This window comes from Fringilla coelebs (assembly GCF_963513975.1).
Source record: "Fringilla coelebs genome assembly, chromosome: 1".
NCBI classification, from domain to species: domain Eukaryota; kingdom Metazoa; phylum Chordata; class Aves; order Passeriformes; family Fringillidae; genus Fringilla; species Fringilla coelebs.
In genome coordinates, this window is record NC_140028.1 from 86,933,770 (window position 1) to 86,954,283 (window position 20,514).

The 20,514-nt window shown below is 41.7% G+C and overlaps 1 protein-coding gene across 2 annotated transcripts in view; it reads left to right on the top strand.

The window, feature by feature from the left end:
- Window positions 1-19,358, top strand: part of DSP (desmoplakin) — a 51,660-nt gene extending 32,302 nt beyond the window's left edge. For both annotated transcript variants that reach the window (XM_084221474.1, XM_084221473.1), the window contains exons 11-24: window positions 483-635; window positions 1,657-1,811; window positions 2,209-2,335; window positions 2,842-3,046; window positions 3,557-3,774; window positions 4,516-4,682; window positions 5,038-5,176; window positions 7,160-7,353; window positions 8,220-8,382; window positions 8,987-9,070; window positions 9,971-10,078; window positions 10,717-10,815; window positions 11,651-13,942; window positions 15,480-19,358. In XM_084221474.1, the coding sequence (XP_084077600.1) occupies window positions 483-635; window positions 1,657-1,811; window positions 2,209-2,335; window positions 2,842-3,046; window positions 3,557-3,774; window positions 4,516-4,682; window positions 5,038-5,176; window positions 7,160-7,353; window positions 8,220-8,382; window positions 8,987-9,070; window positions 9,971-10,078; window positions 10,717-10,815; window positions 11,651-13,942; window positions 15,480-18,674 (7,299 nt within the window). In that variant the 3' untranslated portion in view covers window positions 18,675-19,358. The remainder of the gene's footprint in view (window positions 1-482; window positions 636-1,656; window positions 1,812-2,208; window positions 2,336-2,841; window positions 3,047-3,556; window positions 3,775-4,515; window positions 4,683-5,037; window positions 5,177-7,159; window positions 7,354-8,219; window positions 8,383-8,986; window positions 9,071-9,970; window positions 10,079-10,716; window positions 10,816-11,650; window positions 13,943-15,479) is intronic.
- The last annotated feature ends 1,156 nt before the right edge of the window (window positions 19,359-20,514 follow it).

Below are 20,514 nucleotides of genomic sequence, written 5' to 3' on the forward strand. Positions count from 1 at the left end.
ACTATCACCGCAGTCTCTTTGAAAGGATAGAAGTCAGCTTTTTTAGCTGTCTTCTTATCACGAGTTAAGCACTACAGTCCCAAATTGGAGAAAAAATGGTCAGTGGTGTAAAAGGCCAATTGATGAAGTCAGGTTTGAAAGTGTATTGTAGCCTTTTTTTGTTAGCATTCGTTTTGTTAGATTTTTTCAATTTATGCCTGTGTTTCTTAAACACCACTCTAACCACATTGAAGATCTGTATGAAAAACCTGCTATGCAAATTTTGCAAACTTTGCATCTTGCCAGAGCTGTAAAGATACTTAGATGTTTCTCAGCTCTTTTTAAAACTGCAGTTCTACATTGTAGGCCAAAGACTCATCCCATTGGAGCTAAAGTTTTGCCTGCTATAAGTTCCAGATGTAGTCCTTCTCTTAATAAAACAGAGGGAACTAGATGCCTTTTCTTTTTAGAATAAATTTGTAACACATAATTAATCTTTTCAGAATGAACGAGAGAGAATTCTTGAATACAAGAGGCAAGTGCAGAGTTTGGTGAATAAATCCAGGAAGATTGTGCAGCTGAAGCCACGTAACCCAGACTATCGAAGTAACAAGCCCATTATCCTCAAGGCTCTGTGTGACTACAAACAGGATCTGGTATTGTATCCCTTTTTGGCCGAGAATGAGCATGTGTGAACTAGAACATATGCAAATTACTTAGTAAGCAGAACATTGAGCTGATAGGTATAACCCCTTTATCTGCTTTTGGTCAGCTTGAATTTCTTTGACAGAAGAAGCTCTGCCTTTCTTGACACTATGAATAAACAAGTAGGTTCTTACTGGTTAATAAATCTAGTCAAAATTACTATTATTAATCTATTAAATAGCATTAATACTCATATTTCAAATTAGAACATAAAAGTCTTGTTGATAATAAGGTTGAAATTGTTGTATAGATGCCTCTCAGCATTGACACTTTTTTTTTTTTTGATTGCTCACCTTTCCAGTGCCTCTCTGGATCCTTAGGTGAACAATTAAACTAACAAAGTGAGGAATATACAGTTATTAATTGGTATTCCCCTTTTTCTGGACGGGCTATGAAATGAATTATGTTTTTTCTTCCTCCTCAGTACTGAGGCTGCTTGGGTTTATTTCAGGGTTTTTTTCCTTAACAACAAATTTAGATGTGCTTTCTGCTTATGTGCTTTTTCCTGCGCCATGGCCACACCTGTGGCTGCCCGGTGTCAGGATTTCTCGCAGTTGGAGCTGGTGAATCTGGCTCTGCCATGCTCACTCCCAGTCCCTTTGCAAATATGGATGCAGCACTGAATGTCCTCATGCCTTCAGCTCACTGGCTGAAAGCCATGCGTGGTTGCCTAACTTACCAGGCCATGTGTCCACATTCAGTCTTTGTTGGGGCAAACCCCTGGTCTGATGATCTAGCGCTCTGGGGTTGTCTGACTCACCCTTGGGCTTTTTTGGGTTTTCTTCACATGGAAACCAGGTTCAGGGAGAAGGGGTTGATCTGTACTGATCTGTTGCCCCAATGTGAAGCTGAGATGCACACCCAGACCAGCTGGGAAGAACTCCTGTAATCTAGGTGCATCTCCCTTGTCTGTCTCTCCTGGAAGCCCCCCTCAGTTCACTAAGGAAGAACCCTGTTCTGCATCCCCTGCAGAAAACGGTGCGCAAAGGCGATGAGTGTATCCTGAAGGACAACAACGAGCGCAGCAAGTGGCTGGTGACCGGCCCCGGAGGAGTGGATATGCTGGTGCCATCTGTCAGCCTTATCATCCCACCCCCCAATCCATTGGCAGTGGATCTTGCTACCAAGTGAGTTGCTGCCTGAGTTTGGACGCTTGCCACTGGGGTTAGAGTTTACTCAAAATAGCAGCCAGTCCCAAAATATGTTCTGTGCCTCGCTCAGAGTGCTCTCCCCCTGCCCCTAAAGGTGGGGGATTAAGGACTAGACCCTTGACTTGAGGAAACTCACTTCAGTGAAACTTGCTGGGATCTAGGTTGGGACCTAGAAATGTTTAAAAGTTAAAGTCTACGCAGTTTTTCTCATCTGTACTAATGAAAGTCATGTATAAATTGATTGCCAAGATTTTTTCAAGTAGAGAACGAGCCTTAACACGCTCCACATCTGGTGGATGTTTCTTGGGATGTTTTGTAGCTGTGCTACAAGGACAGATGCATTTTGATCGTGCTTTTTTTTTCTTCATACCAGAATTGAGCAATACTATGAAGCTATTTTAGCGTTGTGGAACCAGCTGTATATCAACATGAAGAGCCTGGTGTCCTGGCATTACTGCATGATTGACATTGAGAAAATCAGAGCCATGACTATTGCCAAGGTAAAACACCAGCTGGCCTTGCCTGCAGACCAGAGACATCCATGACCTGATGTCTGTTGTCCCAAGCAGACCCTGCTGTATCCTGTGCAGATTTATGTTCTACAAAACCACAGGCCTTCCTTTTGCTAGGTTGCACAGAAACTCACACATATGGGAGTTGTAATTTTATTAAAGGAGAAACAGATAAGCAGGAAGATTAGCTAAGGGAATTTATTACATGCTTGCTGTATTAGCTCCCACTGTACAGGGGCATGGATAAACAGAGTAAGAGGTAGAATTTCAAACTGCTGTTAAGATATGAAATGATGGTAACAAGGATAGCTTAACTCAGATGGTACTCTTAGCACCATACTTTTAGAGGCAGCCTAGTTAGGATTTATTCTTAAGTGTGATTACTTTGGTTTTTTTATAGGTTTATTAGTTTGTTCCCTATTGATTAACTAGTCATAAAACTTCCCCAATTGCTTTTTTTTCCTTTTATTTCAAAATTCCCTTCTTTATTTCAGCTGAAAACAATGCGTAAGGAAGATTACCAAAAAATAATAACTGACCTGGAGATCCATTATCAAGAATTCCTCAGAAATAGCCAAGGCTCAGAGATGTTTGGTGATGAAGACAAACGAAAGATCCAGACTCAGTTCACTGATGCTCAGAAGCACTACCAAACCTTGATCATACAACTGCCTAATCAACCACGACCACCACAAACAGGTTTGTTGTCATCCTGGCTTTTGCAGAGTTTGGATTGCTGGGGTTTCTTTGTGCCAGAGGTGGCCAGTTGTGCATTCTTTTATGTGGAAATGTTCTCTTCAACATATGAATAGGAATATGTTCAAGAGCTGTTCTGCTGTCTCGCAACAGAACAAAACTGGCCATGCACAGGGGAGTGCATGGCTTCTTCCTTTGATGGGAGTCTGGGAATAGTGCTCTAAAATTCATGGAACTTGCTGAGAGAATGAGAGGAATTTAGTCCATCTGATACATTTTCTGTTATTAGGAAGCTAAATCTCACTGCTGCATTTTAGGAAGCAAGTTTTTATTTTTGTGAAGGAGAGATCTCATTCCCTGAAACAGCTGCCTAAGGGCCCAGATCTTCCATCTATTCTCAATTCTACAGGTCAGCTCAGTGCTCGGATCACTTGGACACTGCCTTGGCTTCCTACATGTTCCTGCTCAGTTCTCTGTCAGTTGATGCTTACCCAATTCATTTTACCATTTCAGTGGTCCCAACTGAGTGCTGCCCTGTGGGTTCCTCAAACACCATAATCGTTAATGAAAGAAACCGAGAGTATGAGAAGCAGGAGGCCTGGCTGCTGATGGAGCTTCAGAAACTTCGGCGTCAGATTGAAGCTGCTGAGATTCAGATGGTTCAAAGAGCTCCTCTTGGAGTGGATCAAGGGGCTATGCACGACTTTTCAGCCAGAATAAAGGACTTAGAGGTAACTGTGGATGTTCGTCTTTGAGCATCTCAAGCTCTGTATGACTCTGTGCTGCAGTTCTTTTTATGATCAGCTGGGAAAGACACACATCCTGTGCAGAATAATCTCAGTTGGGGGCTAACCATATTGATTTGAATTAGAATTTGCCTTCCAAGTAGAGGAAGTTGACTCTTGAATTTTAGAAATCAAATTCTGCAAGGCAAGGAATACAGAAGGACTGATGTCAGATCTCTGTGAGTTCATGTTACACCTCATCCAGAGTAAAGTGCCATTAAAATCCTTTTCCAAGGACTTCACTTAACCCACCTACCTGTAAAGTGCTGTCTGTGGGATACAGACTGGATAAACGAGACTTACTATCCCTCTCCTAGCTCTTTGGATTTGTAGAAGACCATGAAGGGAAGATTGGTACAAAACGGTAACAGGTTTGGCATCTGAGAAATTCCCATGGGGCAATGAGGTGGCAAAGGTCTCAAAAGCAGAAGGACCTTGGCATGTCAGAGCTGAGTTTTGGAGTGTAGATGCTTAAGAAGACATATGACCTATTGTGGACAAAAAAGAAACTGCTTAGTAGTGCTTGCCTTGAAGAAAGCAAGCTCAGCCACTTCTTCAGTCCTCAGTCAAGCTGGTTATGTAAGAGCAGGCTGGTTGGACAAGGAGACCAATTCCATGTGAATATAGAATAGAATGATCATTCAGCTAACCAAAAATGTGTAAACCAGGCATTCTCTTTTTCCTTAGGGTGTGCAGAACGACTCTCAAATAATGGCTGAAACCCTCAATAAGCATAAGGACTTGCTGCCTAACTTCAGAGGCTGTGAGAAGTATGTGTACTTGCAATCAGAGATAAATGCCCTCTTTCAAAAACTGGAAAATATTAATGGTGTTTCTGCTGGCTACTTAGACAGGTAAGTAAATTCAGGCTTTTGCAATGAATATTCACAATCTCCCATAATTCATAGTACAGAAAGCTGCCTTTTGTTACCAGTAGTGTAAAATTACAGATTCTCTGCAAATTGTGTACATGCATTTATGTACATACAAACACATGAATTTCTTCTCTTTTCTGGAGCACTTTAAAAAAGAAGGTGGGAAGAGTGGGTATCACAGAAATTTCTTGTGTTACCTATTCTCTTTAGCCAATCATCTGCAATTCATTAAAAATATTACTATTCCTTCCTTAGTCCTTATATATAATGGATTAGTCCTTAGTCCTTCCTTACTCTTCCTTATAATGGATTTGCCTTGTATCATTTATTTTAGCTTGAATGCGCTGAGGTGTCTGCTCCAGGTTATTCTGCAAACAGAAGATGTGATCAGAGTTTTTGAAGTCAGGCTGTCTGAAGAAGAGACTGTTCCTCTGGATCTTGATAAAGTGGAGGCTTATCGGGCTTGTCTGAAGGTGAGGGGCCGAAACCCAAGGGCACAGCAAAACAAAATCTGTCATGCCAGCACTGATCTATTGAGCTGGGGGAAACCCTTCCAAAACCACAGGAGATAGAAATGCTGATCCTGTTGTGTTTTATGTATAGACATACAATGTTTTGTAAATCAGGCACATTCTTGCTGGCTGGTTCAGGGAGGGGATTGTCCTGCTCTGCACTGGTGCAGCCTCCCCTTGAGTCCTGTGTTCAGTTTTGGGTGCCACAAGATAAAAAATATACCAAAGGAGGGCTGTGAGAATTGTGAAGGGCTTTGAGGAAGCTGTATGAAGAGTGGCTGAGGTCACTTGGTCAATTGGGCCTGGAAAAGAAAAGGCTGAGGGGAGACCTTGTTGCAGTTACAGCTCGTTCAAAAGGGGAAGAGGAGGGGCAGACTTTGATCTCTTCTCTGTGGTGACCAGTGACAGGACCTAAGGGAACAGAAAGGAGCAGTGTCAGGGGAAGTTTAGGTTGGATATCAGGAAAAGATTCTTCATCCAGGAGTGGGCTGGGCACTGGAACTGGCTCCCCAGGGAAGTGGTCACAGCACCAAGCCTGACAGAGTTCGAGAAGGATTTGGGCAGTGCTGTCAGGCATGTAGTGTGACTCTTAGGGTGTACTGTGCAAGGCCAGGAGTTGGATTCAATGATCCTTGTGGGTCATTTCCAACTCAGGAAACTGTGATTCTATGAAATTATTGAAAGTAACGTACAGGTTATTACTTCTTCCACCCCCTGGTTGTTGCTGTTCCCCCAGCTGTTTGGAAGGTTTCTGTATCTCTCATTTGACATGACAAAAAGGTAATTGGGTTGTGCTCCATTTGCACCACCTACACACTTTTTCCCTACTACAGGTAAGAACAGAAAATAATGAATGAGTTTTTGTTCTTCCAAATGCATTCAGTGCACAAAAGGACCAGCAGATAAAGCCGGATAAAAGACTGGATCTGCAAGACAGCTTTGTGCTCAGCAAAGCAGTTATTTCCCTTTTCCCCTTGTACAGGCTGAATACTTTTCACTCTAAGATTTGACATAGACTGCAGCAAAACAGGACACTCAATAACACTCAAATTTACATGTTTCACCTAGAGAACAACAAGGGCAATTAACAAGACTACATGCAAGAAAGGAGATACTGCCTTCAAATCTACGTTCACTAGTGATAAACACAGATAATAGTGTACAGAAATGGGTTACAGAGAGCTTCCATGCAGCTGGGAGTTATTCTTAGCTGGTGTAAATTTGAGTTACACACAAAAAAAAAAAAAAACCAGCCCAAAAAAACCAAAAAAACCCCCCCAAAAAAAAAAAGCTTGAGCATATCACTGAAGGCTGTAGCTATCCCTGTGACTGGGGATGCAAGGCAGACCTTATATATAGCCTGTGCTGTATATTACATTTGGTGATGCCCACAGTATATGCAGGTATGTGTACCTAAACAAGTGTGTGTGTGAAGAAACATCTCCATGGAAGATGTTTATAAAAATGTAACTAGGAAAAAATGGCAAAAAAAAAAAAAAGTGCAGATTTTTAGGTGTTTAAAAACTGGATATGTCACTCCTGAGGCTTGATTCCACAGCTGCTGCAAGTGCAGGAATCTTTTATACTTCAGTGAAATTTTCTAGTTAGTTGTTTTTAGGAACAAGCAAGGCTCTTGTTCTGCTCTGGTAACCACTCTGCATAGTTCTGAGAAACTGAAATGTTGGCTTCAGAATATAATAGCAGAGGGCTTTGGTTTAGCAAATTATTTAGTCTAACTTTAAACACATTTTTAAGCTGAGCTGTTTACCAAAATAGGTGTTTCATTTTAAATAGTTTAGGTCCAGCTGACATCACTGTACATACCTTACTGAGTTAAAAGCAACATACTTAGATCCCAACTTACCGTGCATGCTGTTAAATTGGTTAAGTATCGGTATGTTCTCAAGAATAAATTAAATGACAACATTTTGGTTTTATCTCCAGAAAATGAAAGCAGACCTAAATATGAAGAAGTCATTACTGAATACCTTGGAAAATGAGCTGCAGAGAACAATTCAGATTCACTCACAGTCTTGCCAGTCATACACCCTGTATGACATGGACATTGGAAAGTACTGTGACAAAGTCACCCAGCTAATCGACCGCTGGCAGAGGGCTGATAAGCAGATAGATAACAGGTTTGTTCGTGTTTTCAGAGCATTTTCCTTATTGCTATTGCAACCAAGATCATCTTAGCAGTGAATTCTAAAAGACCTGATGTGCAATAATCTTTGCTTCCAAAGGACAAATGGTGACTTCAGGGCAATAAGACTTGAGCTATTGTGAATAGGTTGGATATACTTCAAAGGGAATTGTGTAAGACCAAGCAGAAAAATGTAGTTAGCCATGCAAATGTCTAACCTATGTGCTAAAGAATTGCTAAAAAAAAATAAATTAATTCTTGCTAATGTTCTTGGAATAAGTACTTCCAGTCAGCATTTTCCTCCTCAAAAAAGCAACCATGCTCATTCCTCAACACCCTGTACTTGAGGGTTAAAAAAGTAACACTAAGAATTAAGTAACAAAATTGAACCTTGAATCTGGATTGTGAAAAGAAGGCATATTCTGATTGTTTGAGGGGGAGAGGTGGAGGTTGGGGTATGGCTTGTTGTGTTTTGTTTTATTTTTTTTTATATTTGAGGACAAAATGTGGTCCTAACTGGTTGCTGGTTCTTCAGTGAAAATTGAGAACAAGAGTACTGAAGTCAGCAAACTTGATTTTTATCATTGCAAATTTTATTTATTCCTCACTTTGACAGGAAGGCTGAACCCCTGTGTATTACAGTCTTACTCAAAAGTGAGGTATTAAAACCCCATATTGGGTGTTTAATAGTGAGTGCAATGCTCATCTATTTAAAATTTTTGTTCAGAATCTCCTTTTCAGAGCTTCCCATAGTTTAATGTAAGTTTATTTGTGTCTTATTTCTAAAAACTGTGTAAAGAGAGAAAGAGAATGCACTTTGAGAATTTCCATTTTGATAGGTTTTTCCCTTTTTTTCTCTAGGTCATGGGATTTAGAAAGGCAGATCAAACAGCTGAAAACCTACCGAGATCTATACCAGGCTCTTTGCAAGTGGATGTGCGATGCCAAGCGCCGGCAGGATGCTATTGAGTCCATGAAGCTGTGTGATTCCAACACTATCATGAGATACCTACATGATCAGAAGGTATGCAGCACCTGAATGAGTTGTCTTCAACTATTTGGATTTGAATTGTTCTGCTATTCAGAAAATATCAGGATCAACACAGTCTGCAATACAGTGACCTGTTTTGAATTATAAAGTATGCAAGCTACCAAAAAGCACCACATATGTAGAAGGCAGGAGGGAGGAAATATTATTGTCCTCATTACTTTCTGTCAGCACTGCAACAGATTATGAACAAGACTGCATTTGGCTCCTACACATTCACTGACACTTTTACACATCAGCTTTGAATTAATTCAAGGGACTGTAAGATGGTGCAACTTATGGGACAAATTACAGCACAAAAATAAAAATCAAGTAAATACATCTAAGCCAAAGTCAAGGAACTCTGCCTTCCCAGCGCTAGAGGTTTTTCAGTTGCTGAGCATTCTCTCTGAGAAAAACCTTCTCATGCCCAAAGAGCTTGCTGTTGTAAAAACTGCCCAGGTACAGGTCATTTCAGGTCTCAGCCTCAGGGCTGCAGTAGTCTCCTGCTGCAGGTGCTTTCTGATGGAGGCAGCGTGTACAGGAGGAAATACTGGTAAATCTTGCAGGAGTGTTTCACAGCTCACTTTTTTCTTGGCAGAACTTGCACAGTGAAATCTGTGGGAAGCGAGACAAAGTTGAGGAGCTTCTCAAGCATGCAGATCAGTGCTCAGCTGCAATTAAGGTACTCGGATCTCAGCATTTTTGTGGGGTGTGGTGTTTCATGGTCAGGAACATCCCATTGTCTCTGCTCTGCTGACGGGTGAAAAGCCAGCTCCCTGATGTGTGTGTACAGAAATTGCTGGGGTGAAGTACTTCTGAGTACAAAACACAATGAAAGCAATTTGTGTACTTGCCAACTGAAGACTATGGGATCATGCAGCAGATACCAGTGAGAGCTTCTCTTCAGGTGAATCAAAGCCTCCTTCTAGCCAGACCAAATTTTCCAGTTCATGTGTTAAAAAACATAAGGAAGTCAAGAATAGATTGGTCCTTAACAAATTAGGTCTGATTAGGATCTGATCTAGGAGGCAAGACAAATGCAGATTAGCAGGAGAAATGGTGTGCAATAGTCATGAAAACCAATAACGTACAAAGGGAATGGTTTTGTGGTCCTTGAATTTTTATGTCACCTTCATATCTGTGCTTTCTCCAGCTCAGTCTTACTCTCTGTGACAAAGATTTCGCTATATATGTGACATGGCTATGTGATACAAGAGAGACTTATTTCTGATGAAGTTTAGGTGGATAACAGTACTTAGACTAGTTACTCCCATGAATCTTTTTCAGTTCCGTGTAGCCCTCAACTTACAGAAACGTTGTCTTGTTTTTATAAAATGTTTTTCCTCTTTTTCCCTTGTCATTCTCCTCCATGAATCTCCACAGGGATACTTGAACTGATGAGCTTCTGTTTATGACAGAGGATCATCTCTACATGGTCCGAAATATAAACAAGGGGAAAATGTAGCTTTTCATTAAGGAAACAAAGGCAAATAACCCCAAAAACTTGCATTTTCTGAAATACTTTCACAGAGAATTCTTTGGCAGTTTCTAAATGGGTCTTGCTTTTTGTCTTATTTTTCAGGATTATGAACTACAGGTTGCTTCCTATAGTTCGGGATTAGAAACATTGCTCAACATACCTATCAAGAAGAGTGTGGTTCAGTCTCCTGCAGTCCTAATTCTACAAGAGGTACCTTTCTTTCCTCCCCTTCAATCTTCTGAATGCATTTGTTTGTCTGTGTGAGCCCTTGTGAGTCATACCCAGCTGTATTCTAACGCTTAGCACTGTCACTGGTAATGTGCACTAAGCACGCAAGCACAAGGAATTAGTGCAGAATATTCATTGTGCTGTAAAATCAGACCTGAGCTTGTTCAGACATTAGATTAGCCCTCAGGAATTTATCTCATTCCTATGCAGTGTCCACTGCATACATACTGTGAGAAAGGTAGATTCTTGCCCCAAGTGGTTTAGTCACTTTCAGCCTGGGAATTAACTGCTATTAAAAATTTATCTTGGGTTACTTGTGACTGTCAGACAGGAAGAGCATGATGAACCAGGGGATGAAGGCTTGAATTTGATATCACATCAGCAGTGGGGGCCAAACAATCCTGAAAAACCAAAAAAAGGTGTGGATTTTTTGTAAGGAAGAATTCACACTTTTAGGGTCCTCAGAAAGTCATGTGAATTTGTGAGGAGTAGAATATGCTTTTTACTTTGTCAAGTGATGTGTTTGCTCAAGTAGATTGGAATCCTTTAAATGGTCTGGACATAGGTATGTTCATGTCTAACTCTATTACAAGCTGCTAACAAATCTGTTTCTTTTCCAGGCTAATGAGGCTCAGTCCCGCTATATAGAGCTTCTTACAAGATCAGGAGATTATTACAGATTCTTGAGTGAAATGCTAAAGAGCATGGAGGATCTGAAGGTACTCTAAATCTTTTATTTTCTGTAGATTTCATTTTCATCACAGATTAGAAAGCTATCACTAATCAGAGGCAGAAAGTACAGTATAAAATAGCTCACAAAACTGTATCCAGAACTCAGAGGTGTGTTACAAAGGAGGCATATCAGCAGAGTCATGCATCTTTTGTGAAAGAGTACAGTGTATTAAAAAGTGACCTCCAAGGTGGTGTGTGAAGTGAGGTCGAGAACTGGTCTCCTTAGTAAATAAGGAGGTGCTCATCAAGGCACATGAGTGATCCTTCCCTGCCCATCCCAGCCTTGACCTCAGTGACAGTGCAGATACCTCAGTGCTGAAAACTTGCTCCTCATGGTCAAGGGCTCCTCGTTTTAGACCATATTCTAAAGTGTTTTGAAAGAAGCAACTTCTGATTGGATACAGCTCAGTGACACAGAGAGGCCCATTAAAGAAGTTGCATATATGGAATGTGATTTTCACCTGTTTGAAAACTGGGGAGGTTCTAAAGGTGACAGTTCCATACTTCACTGGCAAACTTCTGCTAGACCCCATTTTACTATCAGTAGCACACCTCCCTCCCCATATCAAGTATCTTTTCCCCTCTGAAAGTCATTATATGCTGATTTCTGAATAAGGTTTCTGAATAAATAAAGATTCCAGAATTTGTCTTGATGACATTAAATAAGAAAAAGGGGGTTTAGAGCTCACTGAAGCAGTGAAAAAATTCATTTTTAAGTTGTCAGTGTCAAAGCATATATTTTATTGCATTTGATGATTTTGAAACAGTTGTCAAAATATTTATGGGAGTTTTTCTGTTTGTTTTTCTGCCATCGTGTTGCAGATGAAAAACACCAAAATTGAACTCCTGGAAGAGGAACTCAGACTTGCTAGGGATTCAAATTCAGAGACAAGCAACAAACATAAATTCCTGGAGCAAAATCTGCAGAAGTACCAGATGGACATTTCTCAGCTCAAGGCAAAGCTGATGAGTTTGGAAGAAATGAAAAGACAAGCTGAAATGGATGGAAATTCTGCTAAGCAAAACCTAGACAAATGCTATGCCCAAATAAAGGATCTCAATGACAGAATAACCAGGTTGACTTATGAGACTGAAGATGAGAAAAGGAAAAGGAAGTTGCTGGAGGATAGATACGAGCAGCAGAAGAATGACTATGACCAACTGCAAAAAACAAGGCAAAATGAGAAAGACAGCCTTGGTTGGCAGAAGTTAGAGTCTGAGAAGGTCATCAAGGAGAAGGAGTACGAGATAGAAAGATTAAGGGTTCTTCTTCAGGACGAAGGCACACGGAAGAGGGAGTATGAAAATGAGCTGGCTAAGGTAAGAAACCAGTTTAGCGAGGAGATGAGTAATTTAAAGAACAAGTATGAAACAGAAATTAATATTAAGAAGACAACAATCCAACAGATAGCTGCACAAAAAGATGATGATGCAAAAGGCCTCAGAGCCCAGGTTGACAGACTGACAAGAGAGAACAGAGACCTTAAGGATGAGATCGTGAGGCTGAACGATGCCATTCTGCAAACAACAGACCAGCGGCGGAGGGCAGAGGAAGATGCTCTCCAGCAGAAGGCTTGCAGTTCTGAGGTGTCACAGCAGAAGCACCAGTTAGAGCTGGAGCTGAAACAGATCATTCAGCTTCGTGGGGAAGACAACTCAAGGTACAAGCAGGCTCTTGAGGAGGCTGCCTCAACTATTCAGGATAAAACTAAGGAGCTGGAAAGGCTAAAGCTTCAGCTTCAGGAAGAGGCTAAAAGCCGATGGGAACTTGAAAATGAATTGGCTAAGGTAAGAAACAGTTATGATGAGGAAATTATTAGTTTAAAGAACAAATATGAAACTGAGATTAATATCACAAAGAACACAATTCATCAGGTCACCATGCAAAAGGAAGAGGAGACAAATAATTATAGAACACAGCTTGATAATGCCATGAGAGAAAATAGGAATTTGTGTGAGGAAATTAGGAGACTGAAGAATACGATAAGTCAGACAACAGATAATCTGCGGAAAATAGAAGAGAATGCTCAGCAGCAGAAGGCAGCTGGCTCAGAGCTTTCTCAGAAGAAACAGCAGCTGGAGATTGAGCTGAAACAAGTTATTCAGAGACACTCTGATGAAAGCATGCGGTACAAACAGTCACTTGATGATGCTTCTAAAACCATTAAGGAAAGAAACAAAGAGATTGAAAGGCTGAGGAAGTTGTTGGATGTAGAAACAAGTCAGAGGAAAGAAGTGGAGGATGAGAACAGTCAGTTGAAAAGAGTCCAGTTTGACCTGCAGAAAGCGAACACGAGTGCAACTGAGACAATTAACAAACTGAGAATCCAAGAGCAGGAACTGGCCAGACTGAAAATTGACTATGAAAGAGTTTCACAAGAGAAAAAAGGCAGGGATCAAGAAAGTGCAAAGTTCCAGAGCACTGTAAAAGACTTGCAGATCCAGAAACATAAGTTGGAGGAGGAGCTTTGCAGACAGAACAAAAATTTAATGGAGGAAACATCCAGGAGGAAAAAACTGGAGGAGGAAATAGAAGGCATGAGGAGATCTCTGAGAGACCAATCGGTTAAAATAACTAATCTCACACAGCAGATAGAGGAAGTATCTATTGTAAAGAAGAGGAATGAAGATGATCTTAGACACCAAAGAGAAGTATTAGATGGTCATGTGAGAGAGAAGCAAAGATACATGGAGGAGTTAAGAAAATACACGTCTGATATTGAGGCTTTACGTCGTCAGTTGGTCCAAGAACAGGAGCAATTAAAACAGGCTCACCTACGATATGAGCACTTACAGAAAACCTCTGAGGAAAAAAGCAAAGCCTTGAATGAGTGCAAAATAGAGATTGAAAGGCTTCAATCTCTCACCGAGAACCTTACCAAGGAACATTTGTTACTGGAGGAGGAGCTGCGAAATGTTAGATTGGAGTACGATGACCTCAGAATGGTCAGAAATGAAGTTGATGAGAAAAATGCCACCATTGCTGAACTAAAGAATCAGCTTCAGATGAGCAGCAAGCAAACCCTGGAACTTCAGGGGTTGCTTAATGATTTACAGAAAGAAAGGGAAAAATTGAGACAGGAAATTGAAAAATTCCAAAAGCAGGCTCTAGAGGTATTCACACATATTTTGATCCCAGCTTTACTGTTTCTCAAATATATAATTAATTGCAGTGTTGATTTGAACAAATTAATTCACTCTTTGCTGTTTGAAGTCACTGTGCTTGTGACTAACATTCCCTTTATGACCCTTCCTCATGGTTATGTTTTAAAGAAAAATGGCAGGATTTGGCCACTTCCTTAACCTCTTTACTCCCTGGGAACTGTTCTAGGGAGCCATAAGCTCTCATCACTTAGGAGAGCTTTGTTCTCAGGCCTTGCCCCAGAAGAAATCTGTGTTCTGTGCCAGTGTCCAGCAAACTATCCCAGGGAAAAATGGGAGCATGTGGAGTACCACTGTGTTTTAGCAGTTCCCTGCTGGCTGTGTGCTTCCCAGGCTGTTTCAGCCAGGATGGGTTAAAACTGTCCTTTGAGGCTGACCTGAGTACTGTCACAAACTAAACTGGCTAAAAACCCCAGAACCAACAAGCTGTCAAGGTGCTGATGAGCTGGGTAAGATGTTGACTCCAAGAGAGGATTAAGAATTATGTTGTCAGCTGAAGCTGCCATACTAAAAGCCTATCTTTCTTGGACTGTTTTGGGGATTTATGTTCCTAAGTCACTAAGGGCATTTGCAAATTTTACTATTGGCCCTTACTTCTTAAACTTTAGGTGACAACATAAGCAAGTTAAAGAAAAGATTTTTTAGTATTTTGTGCTTCTGCCTGGTTTCTTGTACAAAGAGCTACTCTTTAAATATATACAAGTGTGCACTTGTGAAAATGTATTTTCTCCTAGACTTGTCCCTTATATTTCTTTTCTTATATCCTTTATTCAGTTTTTCTTTCCTTTATTCTAAAAATTCTAATACTGATATTAAAAAATACTAACATTGAGGATTATATAACACCTGTGCATATATATATTTTTATATATATATATATGTACACACATATATATGCATGTATTACAAGTAGATAAACTTGTATTCTGTTTAATATGCATACAAACATGCATGCTTGTGGGTGTTTGTGCATATGAACATCTACATGAAGACACAGCATGAATTAAAATGGAAGGCAACGCGGGTAAAATTGTTTGGAGTGACATGTGAAACTAACAGGAAAGCAAAAATTGAGTCGTATGTTTCCTTAGCTGATGCAAATTCCCCTGGATTAGTAGGACTGCCAGGACATCTGCTGAGCATCAGGCTGTTTGTGAGTCTCAAATGCTCTGCGTATTTCTCAGTGAGAAGTATCAAAAAGTTACAGAGAGCTAAATCAGCTGAAGGTCGAGGCTGTGGGTAACAGAATGAAGTCTCTTGAGTCTCTGGCAGTACTGAAGACACTGTAAGTGAAGGGATAATGTGTCTTCTCTGGTTTGTGTGTGTTGGTAATCTTGGGTAAGGTGCTGCTGTGACTAGAATGTTTTCCAGTGGGAGTTTGCTGCAGGTTAAATGACAGGCTGGAGAGCATTGTAGGCAGAGGGCGTAACTCTGACCAGCACAAACTCTAACCATCCTTTCTTGCTTTATTTCTCCTCCACAATTGTAGGCATCCAGTAGGATTCAAGAATCCAAAAATCAGTGTAGTCAGATTATGCAAGAAAGAGAAACCCTGCTGATAAAAATGAGTGCTTTGGAGCAAGACAAAGCCAGACTGCAGAGATTAGAAGAGGAGCTGAACCGTTTGAAAGTTACCCTGGAGTCAGAATCACGTTTGAAGCAACGCCTGGAAAGTGAGAAGCAACAAATTCTGAATGATCTCAATCAGTGGAAGAGCCAGCACTCGCGAACAGAGGAATCCATAAGGAAGATCCAGTGTGAGAGAGAGAAGAGCGAGAGGGAGAAGAACAGCCTGAGGAGTGAGATAGAAAGGCTGCAGATGGAAATCAAACGGATTGAGGAGAGATACCGGTGCAGACTGGAAGAGACTGCTGTCAAAAACCAGTCAGAGCTGGAGTCGGAGCGTCTCAGGATGCAAAGAGAGATCGAGAAGCTCAAGCAGCGCCCATATGGGGCTCACAGATCTACACAGACCGAGGAAGACTTCTGTATCGATGCCTCCAAGCTGGTGTTCAGTGGGCTGCGGAAGAAGATCACAGCCATGCAGCTGTACGAGTGCCAGCTGATAGACAAACTCACACTGGATAAACTGCTGAAGGGGCAGAGGTCGGTGGAAGAGGTCGCGGCTGACATCGAACCCTACCTCAAAGGAGCAGGTGCTATTGCAGGGGTGTCCCTTTCGCCCAGGCAGAAGTACTCTTTCGTTGAGGCCAAACGGAACCAGCTGCTAACAGCAGAAAACGCAGTCCTGCTCCTAGAAGCCCAGGCAGCAACAGGAGGTGTGATAGACCCACACCGAAATGAGATATTAACGGTGGACAGTGCTATCGCCAGGGATCTGATTGACTTCGATGATAGAGAACAGATCTATACAGCAGAAAAGGCTATTACAGGATTTAAGGATCCTTTCTCAGGCAAAACTGTGCCGGTATCCGAAGCCATCAAGAAAAACTTGGTTGACAGAGAAACTGGAATTCGTCTGCTTGAAGCCCAGCTGGCTGTAGGAGGGATAGTTGATCCTGTCAACAGTGTTTTCCTACCCAAAGAGATAGCTTTATCTCGTGGGCTGATTGACAAAGACCTGTACAGGATGCTAAACAACTGCCAAGGCAGTACAAAGAACTTCATTGATCCCACCACCAAAAAGGCAGTCACTTACATGCAGCTGAAGGAAAAATGCAGGATTGAACCACACACTGGTCTGCTGCTCCTTCCAGTGCAGAAGAGGAGTATGTCGTTCCAAGGGATCAGGCAGCCTGTCTCGGCAGATGCACTGCTTGAGGCTGGAATCATTAAGGAATCAACAAGGAACGACTTGGAAAGAGGTGCAATTACAGTGGAAGAAGTGAGTGAGAGAATTATTGATTTCCTTCAAGGCTCTAGCTGTATTGCTGGTATCTACAATGAGGCTACTAAAGAGAAACTTGGCATTTACCAGGCTATGAAAATAGGTTTGGTTAGGCCAGGGACAGCCCTTGAACTCCTAGAAGCCCAGGCAGCCACAGGGTTCATAGTGGATCCTGTCAGCAATGTGAGGCTGCCTGTTGAGGAAGCCTACAAAAGAGGCCTTGTTGGAATTGAATTTAAAGAGAAACTTCTCTCTGCTGAAAGAGCTGTCACTGGGTACAAAGACCCAGAAACTGGAAACATCATTTCTCTGTTCCAAGCAATGAACAAAGAGCTCATAGAGAGAGGCCACGGCATTCGTCTGCTGGAGGCGCAGATCGCTACTGGAGGGATCATTGACCCCAAAGAGAGCTACCGCTTGCCAGTAGAGACGGCCTACAAGCGTGGATACTTCAATGAGGAGCTCAACCAGATCCTGAGTGATCCAAGTGATGACACCAAAGGGTTCTTTGATCCCAACACAGAGGAAAACTTGACCTACCTGCAGCTGAAAGAAAGATGCATAAAGGATGACGCAACAGGTCTCTGCCTTCTGCCCCTGAGAGAGAAGAAAAAGGTGGTGCACACCTCACAGAAGAACACCCTTAGGAAGCGCAGGGTGGTCATTGTAGATCCAGAAACAAACCGGGAGATGTCCGTTCAGGAGGCGTACAGCAAAGGCCTCATAGATTATGACACCTACACAGAACTAGCTGAACAGGAGTGTGAGTGGGAAGAAATAACTATCACAGGATCAGATGGCAGCAGTAGAGTAGTCCTTGTGGACAGGAAAACAGGTAGCCAGTACGACATCCAAGATGCCATTGATAAAGGCCTGGTGGAGAGGAAGTTTTTTGACCAGTACCGTTCTGGCAGCTTGAGCCTGACCCAGTTTGCAGACATGATTTCCTGCCGTAATGGCACTGACGAGGTGTTCCGGCACGAGTCAGTGACTCGGTCTCCCACTGTGCTGAGTGTCAGGAGCTCTTCTTCAGTGATCAGGAGCGGTTCTTTCTCAGAGACCCCAGATGAGTGCAGTCCTATTGCAGCCATATTTGACACTGAAAACTTGGAGAAAATCTCCATTTCAGAAGCCATACAGCGGGGCATTGTGGATAGCATCACTGGGCAGCGGTTACTTGAAGCCCAGGCTTGCACTGGTGGCATAATATGCCCTACCACTGGCCAGAGGCTTTCACTCCAGGAAGCCACTAGCCAAGGCATCATCGATCAGGATATGGCCACACGTCTCAAACCAGCCCAAAAGGCCTTCATAGGGTTCGAAGGCATAAAGGGTGGGCGCAAGAGGATGTCAGCAGCTGAAGCAGTGAAGGAGAAATGGCTGCCTTATGAGGCTGGGCAGCGGTTCCTTGAATTCCAGTACCTCACTGGAGGTCTCGTGGACCCGGAAGTGCGTGGAAGAATAACTACTGAAGAAGCCATTAGGAATGGATTGATTGATGGCCGCGCTTCCCAGAAGTTACAAGACACCAACAGCTATCCCAAAATTCTGACCTGCCCCAAGACCAAGCTGAAAATATCCTACAAAGATGCAATGAACCGGTCAATGGTGGAAGACATCACTGGGCTTAAACTGTTGGAAGCAGCCTCTGTTTCCTCTAAAGGCATATCCAGTCCCTACAATGTCTCCTCGGCACCTGGCTCTCGCTCTGGCTCTCGCTCTGGCTCGCGTTCAGGCTCACGCAGTGGGTCTAGGAGAGGAAGCTTTGATGCCTCAGCAAGCTCTTCATATTCTTACTCATACTCGGCCTTCAGCAGTGGGTCTATTGGGCGCTAATAACAAGTGAGGGAATGTGCCTGCATTTTATTATTGTTTAGATTATCCTATATTCCATTTACTAAAAGAAAAAAAAAATCAACAAAGTAACTCAAAGCAAAGCCTTGAAGTCTTTTCTGGGTGTGTTACACTTTTCTTCTGAAAAAGCTGTAAAATGTTTGGATGCAAACTTATAGAATATAGATTAGGGAATGCAAAAGTACTATTTGTGAATTTCAAGTTTCGGTTCCCATTTCCTCTTATTCTTAGGATTTTAATAGGTCTCTGTATATTTTAAATACTGTGTCATGTGCTTTCTCCTGTTATCCGTTACTATCAACCATAAGGTGATAACTGAGGTTTGAAAAAGTCTTGCAGTAGTTAACTTTTTATCCACATAGACCCTTTTCAATTTGCTATTATGAAAAAAATATTAACAATATGGACAGAAAACACCCTTCATACTGGTTTAGAATCTATACTGTAAACATGAAACTGTCTTTCAGATGCTCTACTTCTTTATGTTTGGCTAGCCATTTTCTGAAGTATAACTTGGTGGATGTAAAGGGCTATTATTAGGCTGGGCTTTTGTTTTACTGTTAACCCATATACAATTTTCTACTGTTTTGCTTTATTTCCCTGTAGAAAAGAAAAAAGAATCCAACTGTACTATGTGAGCTATTCTGGACAATAAACTTCTGAAATTTTAAAGTATTTGATGTGTACTTCATAATTTTATCTGTGGGCAGTCTTGGAAGTGCAAGTTAGAGAAAGAATCATTTTTAAAAGAAGCAGATAGTAGCTTTGTTGTAGAAAGTGTGCAGGCACGTTACATTTCATGGTGCTGAACCATCACTTCTATGAATGAGGACTTCTGATTCTGATTTTTCAGTAGGAAAATGAAGGTAGCACCAATAATGAAAGCTGTGCCCCAGAAGCAGAATGCCTGTTTGCACACTTGTTTATAGAGTTGATGATGATAATAGGAAGCATATTTTTTCTGCTTGTGATCCAGCTCATTGTCTCTGCAGCAGCAAGGGACTGAGTCAGATTCTCCTTTACACATCCATGCAAGTTTGGACAGTGAGCAGAACAAAAAACTGTCTGGCTTAGCCGGCCAACTGTGGCACAGGAACATCTTTCAAAACCTGAACAATTGCCTCTTGTGACATCCTCCTGCCTCTTCTGTTGGCTCCTGAAAGCCTAGCTTGAGAGAACCATGGTAGTGTATCAGTGCTTGCATGATACCTTGCTGTCATCAGTTTTATGTAGTCTGCTGGCATCCTGCTGGCTCCTTTTATCTGAGCTGAGGAACCAGAGCAGAACTAAATGACCACAGTATTAGAGGACACAGGAGAGATTTGAATCCACTTCAGCCAGCACAGAAAATTACTTGTATACATGAGGGCTGTCTTGTCCTCTCCCCTATGACACACAGTGCAGATACCTGTGGGTTGGCACAATGATCGATCAGTTACAAGAATTTAGTATGGTTTTATACAGCTGCTTCAGTAACATGCTATGCTTTTATACAGTGCTTTAGTGACAAAAGTGTTAGTATAATTTGCCAGTAGTTGAAATAATTTCTTCCCTTAAGTTTTCAAAGCTAATACCTCCTTTTAGCCATGAACCATGTAGGAATCCTGCTGTTCTATGAATTTTAGTTCCTACAGATAGAAAGAAGATGATGGGCATAAATGTTAGCCACTGTTAATTATGCTGCCTTTTTTTTTTGTAGAATGTTTCTTTTGTGCATTAAGGAATAGCACATGTTCTGATCCTGCTGTCTCTGGGTGAAGTTTACCCTCTAGTCTGAGAAACATTTCCAGTGTTTCCTGAAGAAGAGGGCTGTATAAAAATC